General features: G+C 40.3%; 1 protein-coding gene across 1 annotated transcript in view; it reads right to left on the bottom strand.

Annotated features, from left to right (window-relative positions):
- PITPNM3 (PITPNM family member 3) overlaps nt 1-23,510 on the bottom strand; it is a 106,659-nt gene that overhangs the window by 25,996 nt on the left and 57,153 nt on the right. The window contains exons 5-9 of the mRNA XM_086475081.1: nt 21,104-21,180; nt 18,668-18,903; nt 10,830-11,019; nt 7,890-8,009; nt 1,691-1,872 (exon numbers count right to left, since the gene is read on the bottom strand). Of these exons, the coding sequence (XP_086331207.1) occupies nt 1,691-1,872; nt 7,890-8,009; nt 10,830-11,019; nt 18,668-18,903; nt 21,104-21,180 (805 nt within the window). The remainder of the gene's footprint in view (nt 1-1,690; nt 1,873-7,889; nt 8,010-10,829; nt 11,020-18,667; nt 18,904-21,103; nt 21,181-23,510) is intronic.

Below are 23,510 nucleotides of genomic sequence, written 5' to 3'. Positions count from 1 at the left end.
AACTGAAACCCCGGGGACCGAGCTTAGGGCCCCTTTAGGTAGCAATGAAGAAAGCCAAGAATTAAATCCATCATGGGCACAGCAGTTAGCAGTTAAGTCTCTTTGCCAAAAGCACTCAGACAAAAAGCACAAGCTGACATACTGAAACACAACCACAGTGTGTAGGACAAGGACATTTCTGTGTGAAAGTGTGATCTTTGTAACCTCATTACGTCACACTGACGCATCACCTCTGAATTGCTGTAAATGAGCTCAGGGGGAAAAGGTCTTAACGATCTTATGCAAGTCTCACAGACAGGAAACCAAAGGCTTGGAGTCTCTCCTATGTACAGGGTGGGTCAGAGGATGACATGGTATGGTTTGGTTTGATTTGTAGTTTTTTCCTCTTCTTTACCTTACCAATGAATTTTTTCTGCCATCTTTAGCCTGTGCTTGTCCAATTGTTCGTCAGTACTTTTGCAACAGTCTGAAGTTTGAGGAATAATGGAAGATAACATTGTTCTGTCTGCTTGCTTAAGTATTGCTGTATGTAAAGCTTTCAGTTTAAAATCACAGATACAGAGGAAATAAAACTGGAAGAAAACTGCTATCTTTGTCTTAATTAATCTTCTTATCTCCCAAGTCTGAAGTGCTTTATACAAGCCAACACTGTGCTTCAAATGTAATGCACTATTGCTATACAAGAACCTAAAAGTGACTGACCAAAAAAACCTTCATGTTTTTCATCACAGACAAGTGAAAAACAACCATTCTACCCTCAGCGGGAAGACACTTTACAACATGTCAATATCCAGAAAACCCATTGGTTTGAAAATAAAAGCAGAATAGTCAACAAAAGCAAAGCAAACTACATTCAGTTGAAAGAAGAAAATAAAATTACCTTAAACTACTGCTAACAAAACTGTCAGACTTGAAGGAAAGCACAGTAGTAAGTCTGCACTATGCTCAACTGTAGCAGAACTGAAACTTCTACACACAATAAGACTTCTACCTCTGCATCACTCCTAATGAAATAAAGCAAATAAGATGGATAGAGGAAAAAAAGCACAAAGAATTCAGATAAATAAAAAACCAAATAGCTTAGAACAGGCAGAAACAATGAGACAAAGAGAATGCTTATGTTCCCATCAAATCTGTGTTTTAAAAGGTTTCTTGGGATCCAGGAAAGTTAATTATGTTAACTCTTCTGCCCCAAGTCCTCTTCATTTAAGCCAAACGTTTACGCAGGGTTTGGGTTTTTTTTTTTTGTTTTAAAGCCGATTTGAATAGTTCATAGACCAACAGGAGCACCTAAAGCCATTGTCTCACTCTTTACAGAATAATAGAAAGCCCGTAAGCGAAGTCAGAGGGATCTTTAGAAAGAGAAAAGTAACCGAAATTTAGAATTATAAAACATTCATCCATTTTAATTTGTGGGCTGCACGGAAGAAATGGAACTAATTGCATTCAGTTTCGCATATTCAAAACTCTCACAACTGAATAAAGACTTTTTTAATAAAAAACTCTCCACATGTAAGTTCATACTAGAACCACTATATCAATGGTTTTCTTTGAGGGGTATACAGGGACTTTTAAGCAAACCTCCAGAAACACACCACAAACAAAAAAAATTATTCTGTTGCTCTGGTGCTGACAGGCTCCATTCAATGGCAAGCCTATTTCTTTCACTCACTCATCAAACACTTGTTACCTAGACAGGAAAGCATGATGTTGGGTTATAGTATCACAGTCATAGGTGGATGAGTCACTCTGTTTCCTAGGCAATGGCTGCCTTGGCTTCTCATCCTCCATGATTCCCGAGATGTCAATATTGCTTTTGCTCAGGCGTTTGCTGCCACCCAGACTGGAGTCCTCTGCTAAGAGGGGATTATCCTTCAGAGAATGAACAGAGCAAAAGGAAGATTTAGACAGTGATCAAAATACGACAGAGCTTATAAGAAATGTCTGCATTTACACATTTGACCTCTATCTGAGAAAGGGTGGAAGGGGTTAGACTCTCTGCAGTAGAAGACAAGGAAAGAGATGAAGACTAACTTTCCCTGTAAGATGTACAGTCTAAAAGCTGGAAGAATAACCAGGAATTTGGAGGCGGGGGTGGCAGGTATCCCTCATGACTTCATCATTCTTAAGAGAACTATAAATATCACAAGGTAATCAGAAGGGGTCTTACCTGAGTGCACAAAATGCCCATTACAACATTAATGGTCTTGCTCACCATGTTCCATGGATGCGGGACCTGATTTTTTAAGAATGTGAACTTCTGCAGGATGCAAGAAGAGATCAGTGGTACCATATCTTTAAGGTACCCCTTAAAACAGGAAATAGATTTATTCACTGTTCATTTCCTCCAGCACTTCTGTTGCTCGCAGAAGCATCCTCCCTGACATACCCCTTTTATTCCTGCATCCGTTTCAGTAGCCAAACACCGTTGGACTGAATCCCCCCATTAATGCATGGGATCTGGGTGCATGAGGCATGCAAGACCTGGTTCTTTCTAACAACTATGTAATTCAGTTCTGTGTAAAACTCCTTCTATTCAGATCAACAAAATAAGATAGGGTGAAAATGCCTGACATCCATTTTTACAAAACTCCAAAGATACAAACGTCAACAAGGCATGCTGGGAAAACAGTTAAACCCCTTCTAACTGCATAATTATTGGTTTTCATCCATATTCTACTAACTCTTACAATGTAGTACTAGAATTCATGTAATGATATCATACAACTAGCATTAGCATCTTAATAACGTCCAGAAGATTAGTTTAGGATCAGCATGTTCACAGACTATTATTCCTGTGATGGTACAATGAAAAAACATGCATGTAGGAAACTCTGCATTTCACAGTAACATAGCTGTAACATCATGCCAACTTTAATATGAAAGTTGCTAAGATTTAGGACTGGCTTGGCATAATACTAATATATCTACAATGTTAAAACTAAGCCTCGCTTCTCGTAGTTGCTACCGTTAATGAGTGCGGAGACCTATTTCACAGAGCCAGGTAGAAGGTGAGGGCTCCTGCTGTGTGTTAGCAGCCGACTGGCCCCACCATTTTGTGTGCTAAAGCAATGTAAAGCTAAAATAAAGCCTCCACCTAAAATATGTGCTTCTGTTGAGTTCAAGCCAGAGCCAGCTACAGGCCCTCCTTGTATTTTGTAATATAACCAGTAACTTTTTTTTCAGCCTGACAGTGTCTCCATGTAGCTTGATTTGCCCCGCAGTTTACAAACTTACACTGACACACGCTTATAACATGAGCCCTTTTGAGTAACTTTATTCTCCAGAACATCAGGGATCTTTCAAAGCCAAAATTCTTCCAACCAAAGTGTTCCTGACACAGTTTCTTTTAGAGTAACTTTTTGTAGGTGAATTCTCAAGAACATAAGTGAACATCATTTCTTCATCTGCTCGTGGCTCGCGATTATCTGAAACTGATTCAGCAAAGGTATTTACCTTTTAGCCTTCATGATGAGTTCTAATTTCTAGCTTGTTCCCAAGCAACAGTGCCATGAAAACGCAATATATTTATGATTTTAAATTGTAACTTGCATGCTACAAATATTCTGCAACCTTTGCCTAAAATTCCAATTTGGTGGGTTTATTATGAATAAATTTATTAAGTGCATAAGAATATTCACGGTGGCACAAAAGATGCAAGTGAATCCATAAACACATAGCTGAAAGGGAATTTTTAGAGATTGAACCAAAGCCCACGAAATGCTCTGACAAATCCACAGATTTTGGGGCTGTAGGTCAAGGTCTTAAACATCATACCATCAGTGACTTCTGAAAACTGCATCAGTTCTGTCAAGGCTCAGAGTTTCATCAAAACCCTGGTGACATTTTGAGACTCTCTTTGTTAAAATCACATGGCAGGTATGTCAACATCTTGGCTCCCCTTTTTTAAAAAGAATTCCTGTCAATGGACTGAGAAAAATGGAAACCCTTGAAGGTGCCCGGGAAGGAAAGCAGGTGCAAGGAACTCAAAGTGATTAAGTATTTTTGTTTAGGTCTCTTGATTTCCTGGTGGTATCAGGAAGAAGGTTGGCTGTTGGAAAGGCATAGAGTTGACAGTAATGTAACACCAAATGCTTTTCTTTTAGTCAGACGCATTTCTCCACAGTATTTAAAAACCAGCTTGCGTCACCACAGAACTAGCTAAGAAGATTTTAGTAATGGAAGCCAGTATCTTCATCCTTGAAAGCTGGCAACAATGCACCTTTCTCTTCAAGCTTCAATAACAGGTTTTCCTTGCAGAGCGTGTGTTCTTCTCATGTCATAAGACAATCTCAGGTCTAATTTTTCAGGAGTTTGACAGTTCAGGAACGATACTGTGTGGGAAAAGCATCAAGCTCCCTCTTCTGAACTGCTATCATTAAGGTTAACGTAGCATACCTAGCATTTCAGTTGTGCACGTTGATTTCCTGGACACAACACTTCTGTCAGAGACACAGTAGAATGCTAGCTGCATTTTTTTAAATTTTTTTTTTTTTTTTTTTTTTGGTTAAACTCTAGAGAAATAACCATCACCTAGAGCAAGTTAACAGGACATGGCATGCTATTATTGCACTGTAGAAAAAAAGCCTTCATTCTCTTTGATCAACACATCAACACATTTTAAACTTCATTTTCTATGGGTAAAACACAGGTCTTCCAAAGCATACATGCCACAGACAGTTCAATGAGGGAATAAAAAAGTAGTTTTAGAAGGACAAGGGGCTAGATCTCTGTGAGATGACCCTAGGGAAGGTCACTGGAAAATTAGCTAGGCATTGTACAATACAGCAGGATTCAAAGCTGTCCTTTTCGTTGTTGCATACAACTCTCTCCCTACACTTATTTACATTTTCTCCACCACTGCTCCCTACACCCGTCTTCTTGGACATGACTTTAAGCCACTGCATTACACTGTTGAAGCGTCATTGGAACACCCTTCACAATTCGTAACAGCAAACGCCCCAAGTGAAAATAGACTTTATCATGCTCAGTATTTTTGAGCCACTTGCAAAGAGTGTAAAATCCAACTAGACAAAACAGAGGATGGGAGAAAGAGTGCAAGGCTTATAGATGGGGACTGAGGCATGATAGATCAAGAGACTTGGTCAAAGTCACACAGACAGACTATGGAAAGCATGCTAATTGAATCTATTTCTCTGAAGCTACAGAAAGGACAGGTATTTCCCATGACCTCACTCAGTACTGGAGCACATCGGCAGCCCTGTGCACGTGGGGTGAGATTTCATGTCAAGAAGAGATGTTGAAGAACCTGATCCCTTCTCCAGAATTACGGAGATGAGTTTCAGGAAACGAAACCAAGACAGACGCAGTATATGATCTATGAGATGAACCTTCCCACACTGTTCCTCTTACAGTCTTCAACAGCCAAGAGGACCTCCTGGCTTCTATGACAAGTGAATAATTAGTCTTATTCCTGAGAACAGGGAACCAGGAACTATAGTTCTGGAGCTGGCTTTTATCCTGTGAACAATCTGTTCATGTGATAGTCCCCTTGGGGACTGAACTGGGACCAGATTCATTTTACACATTACTGAACAGCCATTCAACAGGAAAGCCTGACAACCACTTCACAAAGCCAGAAGGTTATTTGGCGAGAAGAACTATCACCGAGAAATTAACTTCTCTAAACCATCTTTCAACTCCCCCACATACCAAAATTAAAATCTCATCTGCAGTAAAATGGTATCAATACTGGGATTTGAATCAGTCACCCACAGGTGGCTTATATTTATCTCTGATCCACACGAAGCAAATCACCAACTTTCTCCATTCATCCCAATGAAGAGTTGTCTACTTCTACACTACTTTAGCTGTTGCAACAAAAAAGAACCATCTTCCTCTCCTAAGAGACAGTGTTCTCAACCAAATACCATGACTGCCAATATAAGACTTCTGGTTTCTGCTGCTGCTGGACCAAATTCACTTCATTCATCTGTACTTTAATAACTCAAGGAACGAGACGATGATGATAACGCTGGCTTTCTTTGTTAAGCATTTTGATATTCACAAATGTTAATTGATTTTTAAAGAGTAGGAGTTACTAGTCTGGTCTGAGCAGAGTGACATTCGCTCTACTGCAGATTCTTTTACTGAACATGCAGGCAAATTTCAAATACTGCCCTGTGCAAGCATGTACATGCAACAATCATCATGATGGCAGTAATCATTCACATTTCTGCCTATACTACCTATTATGGATAATCCTGACTTGATTATTTAGCGTATATTAGGCACTACAATACAGAAAACAGACTACAACACACAAACCAACAAATACTCACCTGGGGTAGCAGAAAAACATACCATTCTCTTATTTACATTGCCTCATTAAACTAACAGGCATTCTCTCTCCAAAAGGAAGTTTCTAGTGCCTAAAACTGACCTATTCAGCGAATGTAATGGTCACTGCATCACCAATCTAGATCACTTTGAAACAGAGTAAGAAGGGAACTACATAATCCTAATTTACTCTATTTCCATGGTTTATAACCAGAACATAAAATGGAATGCTTGAGAGCACCTCAGTCTCATGCTTATTTCCAACCAGTTTCATTTCACAAATGCCCCTGACAGGTGTTTCACAGGAGCAAGCTGAGAACAACAGACAGACAGAAAGACAAGGACATAAAAGAATACTTAGTTTTTCTGAACACACAGAGGAGTAGAGATGAAGATGGAGGAGAAAGGGAAAAGATGGAGAGAGGAATGGGAAGAGAAGTTCTGTGGTATCAGCAAAGAGAGGAATACAAGAAAGTTGAAACAGTAAGAGCAGGGAAGTTAAAAGAATCTATACTCCCTAAGGCCTGATCCCCACTCTGATTCACCAGCAGCCCTTACACAACCAACCCACTGTAGGACTTGGATCCAGGAGGATCATTTCTCCATTTACTTTGCTTGCAATGCACTTTCCTCAGTGCTGGTACTATGAAAGGTGGCCTGTCAAGAGTCCAGAGTCATGTTATTAATGGTGAGTAATTCTCCTTCCTGGAAACATTTACAGGATGTCTCTTTGCTCAAGAGTACTCTCATCACACATAGCTCTCAACCGGTTGGTATCACTGAGCCCATTTTTGAGGCAAGAGGTAACTAAGGAGATGAAACAACTTGGCCAGGGTCACAAAAACAAAGAAAGGAGTATGGAGACTCCACTCAGTGCCAGCTCTAACACACCACACCTCCTCTCCACATCCACTTGAGTCTGGTTGAATTTCAATTTTCTTTCTTCAATGTTGAACACAATAATGAAGCTTACACGCTAGCATTACTTTTAAAAAAATGTGCTTTTACTATCATAAAATCTTTCTTGGATCAAAGTCAGAATTAATTCTTCCTTCTCTCCAACTGCAGCACTCATACAGACACTGCCATGCTGAGTGTTCCATTTACAGATCCTCAGGTGACTTGCATTTGTTATCAGGAAGGAGGCATTCTTTCACCAGTCACTAAAACTTATTCATGAACACATCTTAATGCTATACTCCCAGGCGGTAGCATAAGGAATTCCAGACCCTATGTGAGTAAATTTAAAAAAAAAATTACCAAAAAAAAAGATTAAAATATTTTGGCAAAAAAAAGGAGCCTACCAGAGATTACTGAGAGAGGACTTGTTTGCTATCTACAGTCAGGGATACAATAAAGGGCATTTGGTAAGCCTGATTGAAAGATTTACAGATAAAGCCTTCACTAATGATTTCTGTATATCATAAAACTGCAGACTTAATGTTCAGACAGCAATTTTTTGACATATGAGCAAAATCCTGTGCTATCACGGCAATTTTACCAAACCCTTAAAATTTCTCTGGTTTATATGGAGCTGATTTCCTCCATGGAATGAATGTATTTCATCTGCGTGGATTTTTTCTCTTCACCTGGATGCTGCTGATGCTTCCTCTCCTGCTGCTGTTCCGACTCTCATCAGCTGCATTAGAATTATAGCAGATGGCATCAAAGCCCAAAATTCCTCCAATGCAGTCACCAATGAGACACACCTGAGGAAATAAGAAGATTTTTTGGGGGGGAGTGTAGCAAGTGTTGTATAAGAAACAAAAAGCAGTGCAGAGGAGTTGCTGTCTTACTTTACATGCTTGTCCTGTTGTGGTTTTTTTTTTTCTACACCTTGGTTCCTATTGCAACTGAAAATTTATAGCCACATTCTCCCACTTCCTTTTTATCTCCAGGCATGTGCCCTATGCTAAGAATATCTGTCCCAGGGACTATTTTGACCAGCTGGGAGTTGTTCCAGCTCCTTGCAGCCAGACTCCAATTCAGAAAGTCCAGATCACCAGACAACCGGTCTCACAAAGATTTCGAGCTACTTAACATTTCCTTGAGTCGCACAGGGAAGAAGAGCTCAACAGATTAAAACCAGATTGGTACCTCCCTGTCAGGACAAGGGAACAGAACTTTTAAATGAGGTATTAAGCAGAGATTCACTCTTGCTTCACATTTAATTTAAACATACAAGCTACATTCAAAGTACGGACCTGTGAATTAAAATACATATAATACTAAAACTGGGAATTCAATCATCGGGAGTAATTTTATGGCACACTAGAATCTAGCTCAAGCCAATTCCACTGAACACCTCTCCATCCTCTACCAGAGGATACTTTCTCCCTGGCCCCCTGCCTGTGTCTGAGGATGAATAATAGCTGTATTGCCTTTCTCCTTGGTAAGAGCACCCCACCCCGGTTCCACAGGTTCCAGCAACCCTTTCCCTCCAGTTCTCAAACTGAAGCAAACGTCCAGTCTGTTGTTCCCAACTCCAGTTAGTTTAAAGAAGACATTACCTCTCCTTACAAACCGTAACTGGCTTCTAGCCCTAATTCAGCTTGGCTACAACACTAAAATACAAGTTTTGGGCAACAGGATGTCGTGCATGATTTCTTCAAAGTGAAGCACGTTAGGAAAAGTGAGTGCTTCAAGAAGCAGGTGGGGAAAAACTTCAAACTTCTCTTAGTGCATCTCCACACACCACACACTCTTAGTTGAATACATTTCTTGGGATAAAAAAACTTTTTAAAAAAAATACATTAAGTTAACACCTATCCTGAGACAAGTCTGGTTCTAAAGTTGTAGACGATTGAACAGCATGCTGATTTACTCTCCGTCAAATTCCTACACCACACAATGAAGTCCACAAAGAACTGAAAATTATATGATACAGGTAACCTTAATAAAATTAACAGCATGTTTTGTGGAGGATTAACAGTATCTCCTTCAATTTACCATTCCATTTCTAGTCCTCATTATTATTGGCATTAAGGTAATGGAGTTAATTTGTTCCAGATACTACATAGAACCAAAAAGGCCATCTCTGATCTAATGAACTTGCAATATAAATGGACAGAAGAGACCAAAATATGGAAGGAAAGATACACACAGGCTGGGGCTCAGCTTATATGGTATGTATTTTAGAAGTATGGGACTTGTTCAGAGGTAGTGTTGGGATTTCTACCTAATGACCAAAGCAAAGCACTGTAGACAGCACTGAGAAGTCACTTCCATTTTAACAATGCTGGTAATTGTTGATGGTGAAAATTCTGTGGAGCATACAGAAGTCACACAGACTTTTTCAAGTGAAATATTAACATATATGCTTTGTAAAACACACCACAGAGACTTCTTTGTAGCTTTGTCAAAGAATAAAACCCATAACACTCAATTTCTATTGAGAGAATTGTTTTCACAATTATTTCCGTAACTGGTGTAATTCTTCTTTCATAATCTCACCTTTCATAACGTTCTATCACTGCAGCTGGGCTGTTTTTAGGCTTCAAACAAGAAGAGTTTACTATGAATATTAAAACTGGCTTCAAACCAAATTTTAGTCTAAAAATACTGATATGCCACAGCATAATCTTATCACTGCTATGGAAAAGAATTTGTTTGTGTAGTAAGACACATGTTTTTCTTCAAAGATTACACCGTACTTTACATTACATGTCTTTTTTTTTTCTTTTTCTGAAGTGTGGAGGTCACGGTGCTTTAAGGAAGTGCATCTTTCCAGCTATGTAGAGGGCCCCATCACAAAATAATTTCAGTAACTCATAAAGGGTAGCAGTATCGTATTTATTACTCTATGTGAAGCAGCAAAGTACTGTTTCTTATAGTCTAAAGACGGAGAAGCAGGAATAGTAACTGTGACATGTCAGCTGGAAGAAGTCTGCAGTTGACTTCACTGGGGAGTGGGTCATACCAGAAAAATTACATGACTTTCCCAAAGTCACACAGGAAATCTGCAACACAACCGGCACCTGAGTGTTTGTCTTCTAAGTTTCTTTACTGTCAATTGTTTTATTACTACTGTGATGGAGGCAAAAAAGAAATAGCAATAATTAAATGTTGGACTCCTTATGTTGTTAGTCATAAATGACCCAACTTTTCTATTGGCTATAGCAGATGTGTAAGGAACTCAGTAACACAGATAATCATTTGTCTTGGGCTGGTATGCTTGTTCACTGCCTAGCATACTGCACTTACTGCACAACTAAGGCTCTTACACGCTACTGGAGTTCATAGCAGTACTTGGTAAGAGCTCAGGAGCCAAAATGCTTGTGGGAAAAGGTATAGTATCTTCTACCAACTGAGTAAGTCCAGGTTAAGACACTGCACAGGTTCCAGAAGTGTCTTTCTCATGCTGGGCACTGAGAAGGCATTTTGCATAGGTAACCCCATGCTAACATTCATTCATCATATTTGCAGTATTGTCCCATACTCATAACTCAAACCCCTCCACATAATGGTTTAAAAAGAAACAGCCTTGCTCCAAAGGAATTTTACTTTGATGTAAGAGAAAACAGTCCTACCTGTCCATTAAAACCAGCCCCATCTGTAGATTTGAGAAATTCATTGTAAACTTGATTGGCTCTACTGATCACCATGGCAACTGCATCCTGGTACTGAGGGGATGAAACAGCCAGCAATGGCAAGGCAGCCAGTGGGATGTGGTCTTCACTGCTGCTGAGACAGCTCTCATCATAGCTGTAGGGATTTAGGCTAGAGAAGGACATGCTATCATCAGGAAACATGGAAGAGGCAGCACATAGCATTAGAGAACAAACAGTTAGTTACTAACTGAAATGGGCTGGGCTATTGCAGTTCAGAATGAGAGAATATAGGAAGGATCATTTTCTCACAGAATTCAACTAGTTAAAAAAATCAAGGAGTTACTGCTTTACATGAATGAGATCACACTAGAAGGCGTTTCTGTAGTTAAATACACCTGGTACCATTTTTCCATATACAAGTAGACATAATTTAGAACAGCAAAGAGATTATTCCATTTCAGCTTTTTTCCCCCCCCCATATAACAACTACTACATCAAAGAACAGGATCCAATCATCACAATGGAATAGTTTCCTAGAACACAAGAGTGTGACAGATGCATTGTTCAAAAGCATATAAAAACATTTTTCCCAGTGTTCCATCCTTTCAGAAAGATGGAACAAAGCTGCGCACATTCTGAAAGCATATGTCAATGTTTGCATGGTAATATTTTGCAAAAACGAGGTGACTCAACTGAAAACACAAACACAAAAAGGATGTCAGCTTTATTTTAGCTTGGTTGCGCACCCTGCAAATTTCTCAGTAAATCTGCCAATCGTGTCCTAACTGATTTTTATTGATAGGCAGGGAAAACAATTTACAGAGAGTCAAGGGCAAGGTACGTTTGCGTGTGCCAGATTTTCTTACAGTAAGTTGACTGTCCTTTAGAGATTAAAGGAAAGTCAGAAGCATTTTGGATGATTCAGCTCATCCGAAGTTCACCCAAAGCTGCAGGCAGGCAACTTCAACTGTACTTTGTATTCACTTTCTTTAGGAACTTGGGCTACCACAATATTGAAAAACAAGCTGCCTGAAATGGAATTAGTCTATGTCTTGCTAAAACCTGCAGCCTTGAGGCTATTACCAGGGTAATGGAAGAAGAACAGAAGACTTGCAATGGTCAAGTACGGAAGCTGGTCTGCGTTCATGTCCTGAGCCTCACTGTACGTTTCCACACTTGCCTCCTGCTGAAGCACTCCAATGATTTTGTATTTTTCATCCAAAGTAGCATAACAGTTCCTATGTCCTGGAGCTCAGCTGGTCTGCCAAGCTATGCCAATTTACCAGTTAATGCAGCTTCATTTTGCCAGCTGATTAGATCATCCAAACACACAGCAGACATACAGTTATGAACACCAACTCTCAAAAATGAAAAACAAACCTTAAAAACCTACATAAAAAGGCCTCAAGTACTAGAAAAAGATAACACCCCAGAAAGGGAAAGGGAGCAACACAGGAGGAAAAAAAAATTATGAACTGGACGTTTGAAATGGAAAAGAAAACCTGCATATGTTTTTCACAATAAAAGTAAAATGCAAACAATATTCACAAGAGAACTACACAAAACAGAGTCAATGGAAAAATAAATCACCAGTAATTTTTTTTTTTCTGTGGCTAAAGGAATATAGATCAAGCTGAAATTGAGTAATTATTGTCCAGACAATTAATCACAGTTAACTGGCTTAGAAATGAGGGTTTGTGTTTTTTCATTCCAATTTATTTTATTGTAAAGGTTGCAGCTACGGAGACCTCTGTTGTTATGGTAGACACAACACAAAAGGAAGAAAGAACCAGAACACTGAAAGAGTGTATGGAAGAGATGAAGTTGCTTATCACAGGGGACATGCTAAGTATTAGTGCTGAAGCTGAGACAAAACAGGTAAAATATCAGCGCTGGAGATGAGAGGAGCACAAGTCTTGTTATGTTGATGCACTGGCAGGACACTGCAGGAGGATCCTTCTAAAGCACCAGCCGGGAAACATTGCACAAAGGCTGGAGATGGAAAGGGAAATCACAAGGAAGCAGCTGAAATCACTAAGTGTAAGAGCTTGACAGATAAAGTCACCAGTGTTAGGATCTAATACTTCCCTGATAAAAGCCAGTAAATGATCAGGCTGCAAGACAGAACTGGTCTTCCTTGGTGGGTAAGAGTACACCTGGCTCCCAGGGGAGAAGTGATTGATGGCACAGCGGCATCTACCAGCAGGGATAACCAAGACTGCACCACGGAGATGGGTGGCGAGGGGTTATTCAACCCGGAGTGGGGAAGAAAGGAGGAAGAAGGGAATAAAAGCTTACTCTGAATGCAGAAAGCATCTGGCTAGATGCAGATCACGACAGAACACTGGTCCATCCTCAAAACTTCCTTGGGTCAGCAGTCCCTGACCATGTCAGAGTTGAGAGGAGAAAGCAGAGGGGGAAATCACCCATACGGTAACACTTGTTTGGATAACTGTCGCACAACAGTGTTTTCACATTCATGGTTTGGCTATCTGCACTCCATGCTGACAGTCCTAGGGACTTGCTATTTCTGTTTCTGAAGGCCAGAATACGCATTTACTTCCTCCACTTTCAGGATAAAACAAAACCAAGCAATAGAAAATACTCAAATCTTAATGACTGGACTTCCTGATTAAATTATGAAAGTATTTTTAAAAACTGATTAGGAAAACGCAACACCAAGAGCTTACCTTGCAGGAACCACCCCTATGCAAGCAGCATGCAAGGGGCTCAGCACTCCAAAGATCATCCAACAAAACACTTTCATCTCATTTGATTATTCATATGCTTGCTTTCCTACTTAAGTGTTTGCTTCCTAAATGTAACTTTTGTTTTGGCCTTTTTTTCCTTCTTCCTTCCCTCCAAACACCCCACCCCCAAAATTGCAATTATTCTTCTCTAGTTTGGCTAATACTGTAATTTAGGAGCTCTGGTCTGAGGTGTGAACAAATGTACGCTCACCAAATCATATGGTATAAGAAGCCTAACAGTTGATCCACTCTGGGACATTTTTCTCCCTGGAAAGGGAAGAGAAGGCTCTCAAGTCATCTAGCCGAAATAAGAATGTGCCTTAGTTTTAACTCTTATCTGTCCTTAGCAGTAAAGATGGAGGTTGGTGTCACAGGAGATCAGTCATGTATTATAAAGTTACATAGGTTGCATAAACAGTGTCTTTCTGATTTATATGAGAGATACAGGAAACTGAAAGTGACAGGAGTAGATGGGAGCAGACCAGATTAAGCAATCTGAAACATTCACTAGATGGAGTGATTTTACCCTGAAAGATCCCTTTCCTTTATGCTACTATTTGCAAGGCAGGGAGGAGAACTGCATAGGTGCATTCAGATGAAAAGCCCTAGTGGAATCCGTCTGAACCCAGGCACTCAGCACACAGATACAGCATAACTCAAAACCTATGCCGAGGTAAACAGAAGGGTGTACTAGGCATGCACTATGCCTGCCCATTCAGAAAATGGAGGATACATTCAAACCAAACAAGAAATCTTGTGCTGCTGCTTAGCCAGTCACCTGGCTCACCCTCGATGAAACATTACAGTAATTATAAAAACACACTTCCTCCCTCACAGTTTGCTAAATGCAATGTTTACCACAAGTTTATGTTCCACAACTGCATCCTGGAGTTCCGGCTATGAAAGCTGCTGGCATGAAGCTGCAGAAATGTAAGGGCAAGGAATCACATCTCCTTTTGTGAGACCCAAATGGGTACATCACAAGCAGCTCCACGCAAGGCAATACCAATCATACGTCAGTGTTGGGAATGATTCTACAGGACATTCAACCATCTAGCTTGGCTGTTTTCAGTCTGGCTGAATATCGTGTGCTGCAACAAGCAGGAATCAAAGAACAGAGAAAGAGAGTGGGAGCTCTGTTCATTTGGGCTGCCAGCACACACTCTTCCTTCCACTCTACCAGCCTTTCTTCCAGATAGTTGAGACTTGCAGGCACTCATTATGGGATACCTAAGAGACACTACTCAGCCCTGTGTTAATCAATGTCCCAAATTGGCAAAGATGATCTCCCAAACACTGATGCTTCACCTCCTCTTCTACTATCTGTCTTCTTGCTTTACAGGGCAGTGACTTGGACAGACACACCCTTCTTTCCTGGTTGTTTCAGTGTATTCCCCCTTGATGCAGGCAGGCACACCTTCCACGACCCTGGTCTGCACCCTGCCATCTCTTCTTCCTACACGCCTGCCACAGCTTTAAGTCTAGCTAGTATTTCAGAACTTTAATCTCTCCCCTCTAACTCTGTCACCTGGACAGCAGGCATCACCATTCCCGCATCTTATGGTCTAAAATGTGGTTGCAGACCTCCTCAACTCTTCTGCAGGGTTTTCTGCTTTGTGTGAGGTTCAAGCGCAACCTTGGGTACTATACTGCAAGAAAAAGACTGTAAAAGTGACCATCACTTAGGGGAACTCCAGACAAAACAAAGAGAAGTTTCTCTTTGCTTCAAATAGAAGAAATCAAGCAGATCTGATTCTCTCCTCCCCATCGCTACAGAGTTCACTATCTATTCCTGGTTTACACTTGTAGAAGAGTTGAAGCAGGCCCAAGAGCATGTGTTTCCTTCTCCTTTCTCCATCATGCTATTTAAATATTTATGTCAAGGAAAATATCACTAAGGGAAGAAATGTTACCAGAAAACGTTCTCTCATTTAATGAGTGAATTTCAAGACTGAAAAAGTAGGTGAGGAAACGCACTACTGATGTGGATACATCCAATGGAAAATTCCATTTGTTATTTCTAAATTCATTTCACTAGAGCCACAGGGACAAATAACAACATCAAAAAGATTTTAATCCTTTCCCTTACTGAATATTCTGTGTCTGCTCAGGTATCCTCTAGAATACTGCTTAGGCTAGTACCAGAACTAGAGTGCAACCAGAACTACAGTACCAGAATTGATAGACTATAATCAATTATCGTTACCATGATGTGGAAACCAATCATAGAGCACTCAGTGGAAAGTTTCCTCACCACCTGCTAAAACTTTCACTCATTTAGTGCTGCATGGAAAAGTTGTCTCAGTGGAGGAAAAAAAAAGTAAAATGCGGTTGGTTACACTATTGCTGCTATGGTCCTTGTTTCTGCATGAACCTTGTAAGGCTACCTGGCCATTTAACAGGCCTGGAATGAAAGTGTCAAATGTTCCTTGGTGTTAGCAATGCGACAAAGAAACACCCAGATCACATTCCTTCCCTCACAAATCATCTGCTCTCATGCTTAACAAGGTACCAGCTGTCAGAGTAAAGCCTCAGCATAGCTGTTTCCTTTCCAGCTTTCAGGGACACACCTTAATCACAGTACTCTCTTATTCCTACATCCCTTAAGCTTTTCTCATATATCCTAGGCTAGAGGCAGAATCCAGAAAGCAGAAATCTTCCTGTTTCTTTCTCAGGCTTTATGTTAGGCCTTCGGTTAATAACAGAAAAATCCCTCCTTATATCATTTTAGCCTTGTTTCTGTTCAATAAATTTGAGAAATGAGGCACCGACAGACTGATTTTCTCATTTATGGTCAACCAAGAAAATTGTTACAGACCCAGGAATAGCACCAGTATCTCCTGATCCCCACATGGACACTATAACTAGAGTCATATTTCCTCTCCCAAAGGGGTTGCTACGTATCATTTTTCACATCTCACAGCATTGTCAAAAAGAGTGCATATCTGAAATCATTACTGCCGTACACATAACAACTGTTAAAATTAATAGTAGAAATAGTTTTGCAAGGCGACGATACCTTTCATGTGAGTATGCACCCAGGAACTTCAACATGTATCATTGCTGATGCACAGTTAACAGTTCTGAGTTATGTTCTTGCTTTGAGTGCAGAAGTGGTGGAGTCACCATCCGTGGAGGTATTTAAAAGACGTGTAGATGTGGCACTTAGGGACATGGTTCAGTGGTGGACTTGGCAGTGTCATGTTAATGGTTGGACTCGATGACCTTAAAGGTGTTTTCCAGCCTAAATGGTTCTATGATTCTATGAAATACTAGACTAAGCAGGTCTCTGAAATGCAGTTACCAACTACTCTTTCTCTAGAAGTTGCATTTAGTCTTTCATAGTGACTTGTTTTTGTACTGAAATATTATCACAGCTTTTTACACAACAATAATTTTCAAATGCAGAAGAGACTACCAGGAATCTCAGAAAGCCACTAGACTTAATGCCAATGTGATCTGATGAATTCTCTCTAAGTCAGACACTAAGAGACAGTACTAAAACATTTTTGTGAGAATTTTCTCACCTGCCCCCCAAAAAACAACCTCCTTAAAAAAATCCCAACACCCCCAAAACTGTCCCCAAATCCCAAACCCACCAAACTTTTTTTTTCCAGTTAATAAGCAACTTCCTAAAATGAAATCATGATCTCTGCTTCATATAGCAACTAGTGTTTCCTAGCAGAACCTGGTCTCAGACAGAAAAAGGATATGACAGCTAAAAATGCAAATATGAATGTCATGTAGCATAACCACACTACAGCTCAGTGTAATTTAAGTTTGCAGAGTCATGCTAGTTGAGAAATTTACTAATTTTATCAATGACAAGATGTTTGAGGCATTCTTGCTTAACGGTCTTCATTAATGAAGAGCTGATCCAGCATCTACTGTAATGCACAGCATTCTCTCCCAGTCGCTCTCTAGAAGCCCTGAACCCCAGTCTATCTACCTCTATGCAAGTGAATTGCCAAACTGCTTAAAGCAAACCACCCATCTCTCATGGGTAAGTAAGGGCAACCTCGCGAGTGCCATCTTCATTCACATCAGTTAGGAAATGGATCTGTTCAGACAGGAAATTCCATCAAAGCTAGTGGACCCCTCTCACTATGCATCAAACCAAACCCTAGCTGTACCGCAAACTGAAGCCTTCATTAGCCAAAAGCCCTGTTTCCTAGAGAGGCATCCTTTGTAGCCCATTCGAGACACTTCTGTATATGGCATTCTTACAGGTTAATGATGATAAATGAGTGGTCTACCACAAAACACTACAGGACCTCGAAGTGCAGTAGCTGCTATTGGGAATGAACAGATGCTAAAGTTTGGTCATCTTAAAATGTAAAAACCATGTTCATATATAAATTGTCTCTCACCAAGAAGATGTGTTAAATCATCTCGGTTTAGCTATTTGTGTTCTCAATTTCCAGTGCAAAGCAGAATTTACTTAAAACGTTCCAAGTTTCTCAGCAATGCTTCACAATCTCCACTTTATTCCTAAACCAATGCTAGCAATATGTCATTTTTGTTTCTAAAACAGGAAATATTAAAACTATCAGGAGGGTTTTCTATAACATCCTGTCCCTGCAATGGCCAAATAATGATCAGATGAATAAGACAGACAAACATCGGTTGGCATATCCGCAAGCACATCTAGCTATGTTTCAATTTTAAAATAAGATAGAAGTTGACTACTGATTTGTTGGGGTCAGATTTGAGGCAGGGAGGAAAAGTTAACAGTTATCACAGTTTTCTTCTTCTGTCTAGATTTCTTCTGGATTTTTTTTTTTTTTTTGGATTTTTGATGCATGTGGACAATAGGCTGTAGTCCACCACAGGTTTTGGGTTTGTTTTTTGGTTTTGTTTTGGGGTATTTTTGTTTTGGTGGGGGTTGCGGCTTTTTTTTTTTTTTTTTTAAACAAATACATCCACTTAGAAAAGGTTGAAAGATTATTTCAAGTCTTGCAGTAAGCAAAAGATTTCGCAACATTTCATTATGAAAAAGACCGGTCACAGAAAGCTATTCAAAACCATGCTGCAAAGCCAAACATTCGAAAATGCAAATCAACTTACTTGGAAACAAGAGAGAAAGCAGCTGTACAGATTGCTGGGCAGGGAACAAGTCTGATTAATATGTGGCCCAAAGCGGCAGGGAAATGGGCCCGGGTCACTTTCTCAAACACAGAACTGAAGGTGTTGATGTCTGCCAGCTTGCTGCTGTGGTCCCCACCTCCAGTGTCTAAGATGTTCCCCCCATGTAGGATCAAAATTAGCACATGAGTTTTGCAGTTCTGATGCTGAACTCCTTCCTGTGAGAAAAACGGAGTAAGAAGGGAGGAAGCATTTTTATGGACAGTGTTGGTATACTTGGTGTCAACGTTCACAAGCAGCTAGCAGTGACTTTTTTCTCCCACCCACCCTCACTGTGACCTTTTTGTGATATTTGCTTTCACTGGGTGGAGTGGTATGTGTGTATGTGTGTGCCTTGTGTTCCATTTAATCTAAGTGTGTCTGAATCAGGTAGAGCACACTATGCTCTGACAGAAAACCCTTGCAGCACAGATGATGTAGATTTCAGATCAACAACAGCTTTGTGTACATGAAATCTATTTTAAATATATTGAGACCAGAGAAGAATTCCAACATCCACAGACAGCCTAAGCGAACATCTGTCTAGGTATCGTGAATGGGGCTGCTGCATTTACTGGAAAGGTTCTAACTCAAATCACCACAGGTTCTAAAGAGACGCATTTCTCTGCCAACGAAAACATCCAGCAAAAGCCGACTGTAATACAGTTATCTCAGCCTTTTGAGACTGGCAGCTTCTTATTAAAATGAAATATGGGGCTAACTTACACAGACATTTACTGAAAGAGCCAAAAATGTATCATCGCTGATATCCATAAATCTCATAAATACGTTTACAAATATGTGAATATGTGCATACACAGACAATAATCAGCGTGCTCCGCAGAATAAACAAGATGTTATCCACTTAAGACTGGAAAAAACATTCTGAATGTTTCACAGCTCCGTGTTTTCTTTTTTCTTTACCCCTTGAGAGTTATGTGCACTCAAAGAACAACTCAGTAATACATTAAAAGATTAGGCGATTTTTTGTTTTTAAATCTTGACTGCCATCTTCTTCTTCACTTTGGCTCACATGATTCCTGGAGACTTCTAGTTTTGGACCAAATACGAACACACGATAAAAGTAACAGTAATATTTCTTGTATTTGTTTGAGGGTTGTTAATTGCTAAATTGTGTGATTTACTTACAATCAGGCAATGTTCTGGACACTTTACTCAAGTTCTGGAATGAAAGCCACACTTCAACAGTAAACATAAAGCAAGAAGAATTGCTCTGAGTTTAACAAGAATAACATTAATCAGAAAAGCTGACAAGCAAACACACACACACATTTTAGGCTGTAGTTTAGTGAGGGGTAGGGGTGGAAATGTTCTTGACATGGGTGAGACAAAGAAATCGTAACTTCAGCACCTGTATAATGGTGACAAAGAAATGATTGAAAAGAAGATAATTATAATTTGTTCCATAAAGCCACTATCTCTGTTCAGCCTATGATTTTTAGTATCTGGTAAAAGTATTCATTGTTAAGGCATTGTGCTGACCTGCCTCTTATCTGCTTTAGTACTGGATCTTATGACAATTTTTAAGGTTACACTTTTCCTTGCTCTAATTTACAATTTCCTTCTCCGTACGGTCCCATTCCAGTTATTCGGAAGAGAAATTTAAGTCCCTTTAAAAGCGAAGAGTGGCTCCTTCCGCAGCCAATTCCAGCTTGTAAATAAGCAGCACTGCTGATGGATTGGCGGAACTGAAAGCTTCAAAACAGAGGGAAAAATTCAAGTAGGTAAACATTGCTAAAGTCACTGTTACAAAAAGCCTCTCAGCTGTATTTAAGTGGCATCCTTCACAGAAGGACTCAAAGGGAATGAAATTAATTTGCCTCTCAGCAGTAATTCGGCCATGACTGAGACATGTGGCTCAAGGGGTAATCAAAAGGACATCTGAAGTCAATCAAAGACTGTAATCATTTTCAGGGGGCTGTAGGATTGGAATTCTTCAAAAATGGAAAAGCAGACATTTCCGTGGCCTGTCCCAGGTGTGGGCAGAGAACTTCAGTCAGTTAACTGAAAGGAATAAAACTTGTTTAGATTCTTTGCTGCTTCTAAAAAAAAAAGGCAATTCTGTTACTATAAATGACTGCTGCTGAATCTGCTTCACAAAACCTGCATTTCCACCGAAGTACTAAGTAGACATAAGAATTTCTCTTCAGAGAACTGGGTCATATTTCCACCTAAGTTAATTATACAATGTCTAAAAAGCTTGCGACGATTTTCAGTGATTGCATGTGCACCTACTGAACAAGGGAAAGACGTATTAAGCTGCCAAACGGGTTTATAATTCCATAATGCAACATGAGAGTATTTCCACACGTCTACTCCTTGGAAAACAGCACAGATTGATTTTGGAAACAATCTCACCTCATTGTCCTCGTGTATTTCAATACTGCCTTGTGCCGGGAACCTTTGTTTTCTTAAAGAGGCTCTATATAATTCACCTGAAAGGGAAAAAAAAGAGACATAGTTGATCATACAAATATTTGGCTGCCTCATCTTTTACAGACATCTATGAAGGCAAGGCACGTTTCTAGTTTCAAGACAGAAAGATCTGTTCACAGAAAATCCTGCGGACAAACAGAACAATAGACAAGGTTTCTTGCAGCCCTGCATATTAGAGGCTCTTCTATTCTTAACAGCAACATTTAGAACAGGATTCAGGTCCTCATACACAGGTGTGTAGTACCAGTACAGCTGCTGCTGGTCATCTGTGCCTTTCTGGAGGAGCAGCAGCAGAGGTTCTGCATCACCTCTGCTCATCCCATACACTTAGCTTGGATACTCTGCTCTGTCTTAAATGGCACTAAACACCTATCTATAGGCAAGTGAACTAGGCCTTTAAAGTTCTCCAAAGACCTTCTGAATCTGGCTCTTCCACAAACCTCTGTGACTACCTGGGAAACTCCCAGAAGTAAATGCAGTGCTCCATTACCAGGATGCAAAACAGGAGTAACACACCACAGAGCAAAAGACAGTTTCTGCTCAAAAAACCTTGTAACCTGAAAAAAAAAGAAGTGACAGCACAGATACCTTTTCACAACAGGATCGTGCATGCAACAACCCATTATAAACACAACAATCAAAGTCTCGACTCTGCATTGACTTTGGAGCATGACCAAAACTGACCCAAAGTCTTGTGACTTAGGCAGGGTGGGTGGACAGCAACCTACTGTAAGTGGTGGAACAATCACAGTATCAGCTTTAAGACCATGAGGCTGTCCGCTGTCTAGCCTTGGGAGGCAAAATTTAGGAAGCATTTCTTTGAAGAGAGGGTGGGCAAACACTGCAACAGGCTTTCTAGAGAGGTTGTTTGACGCCCTTCATCTGTCAGTGTTTAAGAGACATTTGGACAATGTCCTTAATAATATACTTTAACTTTTGATCAGCCCTGAAGTGGTCAGACAGTTGGACTATGTGACTGTTGTAGGTCACTTTCAACTGTAAATGTTCTGTTCTATTCTATTCTATTCTACTCTATTCTGTTCAACTTCTACAGCTGGCTATGAAAAAGCTTGCACTCTGATAACATCTTCTCTGTCCTTGAGGACAAAGAATATGATCATATAGCACTATCCACCCTTTTCCCCTCCACCACCATGTTTCTGCAGTCATTGAAGAGAATTCCTACAGATCTTTCTGGTCATAATGTAGACTTTTCTACAGCTGCATGTGTTAGTTACCTAGGAAACAGCTGTAGGACGAAATTTCATTACCACTGTTGTCAGCTTCATTGTCACATTTAGATATGAGACCAATCTCTTCCTTACAAATTAAAGGAATGTTCTCCATACTCCTGTCTCTTACAACACTTAGGAGAAATCTACATCAGAGGAGATGAGCAAAGCTTTGCAAAAAACACACTGAAGTCCACTTACTCACACTTCAGCTTACGGGTTCTGCAATAAGATCCCGGAACAATGATTTCCTAGATAAAGAGGAGGCAAGAAGAAAAACATCTAACCTCTCATTTGCTGTCTCTAAGGGTATTCTACTGGCCATTGTGCTTTGTTTCCAAACATAAGGACAAGAAAGTGACTGCTGATAGTCAGCACGGACTTACAAAGGGAAAATCATGCCTAACCAACCTGACAGCCTTGTATGATGAGATGACTGGCTTGGTAGATGAAGGGAGAGCACTGGATGTTGTTTCTCTCAACTTTAGTAGGACTTTCAACACTGTCTCTCATAACATTGTCATAAAGAAACTGAGAAAGTGAGGGCTACATAAGTGGACATTGAGATGGACTGAAAACTGGGTGAACCGCCAGGTTTAAAGGGTTGTGATCAGCAGCATAAAGTCTAGCTGGAAGCCAGTGACTAGTGCTATACCCCAAGGGGTCACTACTGGGTCCAGTCCTGTTTAGTGTCTTTATTAACGACCTAGATGATGGGCCAGAGTGTACTCTCAGAAAGCTTGGAGACAATACAAAACTGGAGGGAGTAGCTGAAACACCAGATGGTTATGCTGCCATTCAGAAGGACCTCAACAGGCTGAAGAAATGGGTCAAAAGGAATCTCATGAAGTTCAACCAACTGAAATGCAAGTCCTGCACCTGTGGAGGAATACTTCACTTAACAGTACAGTCTGGGGATCAACTGTCTGGAAAGCAGCTTTGCAGAAAAGGACCTGAGGATCCTAGTGGACAAGTTGACCTGGACCCAGCAATGTGCCCTTGCTGCAGAGTGGGTCTACATCCTGAACTGCATTAGGAAGAGTGTCTGTAGATCAAGGGAAGTGATCATTCACTCCTACTCAGCACTGGTGAGATGA

Source organism: Leptosomus discolor, chromosome 18 (genome assembly GCF_034619465.1).
Source record: "Leptosomus discolor isolate bLepDis1 chromosome 18, bLepDis1.hap2, whole genome shotgun sequence".
In the NCBI taxonomy this organism is placed as follows: domain Eukaryota; kingdom Metazoa; phylum Chordata; class Aves; order Leptosomiformes; family Leptosomidae; genus Leptosomus; species Leptosomus discolor.
The sequence above is the reverse complement of the archived record's forward strand: the minus strand, read 5'-3'. Positions and strand labels throughout refer to the sequence as shown.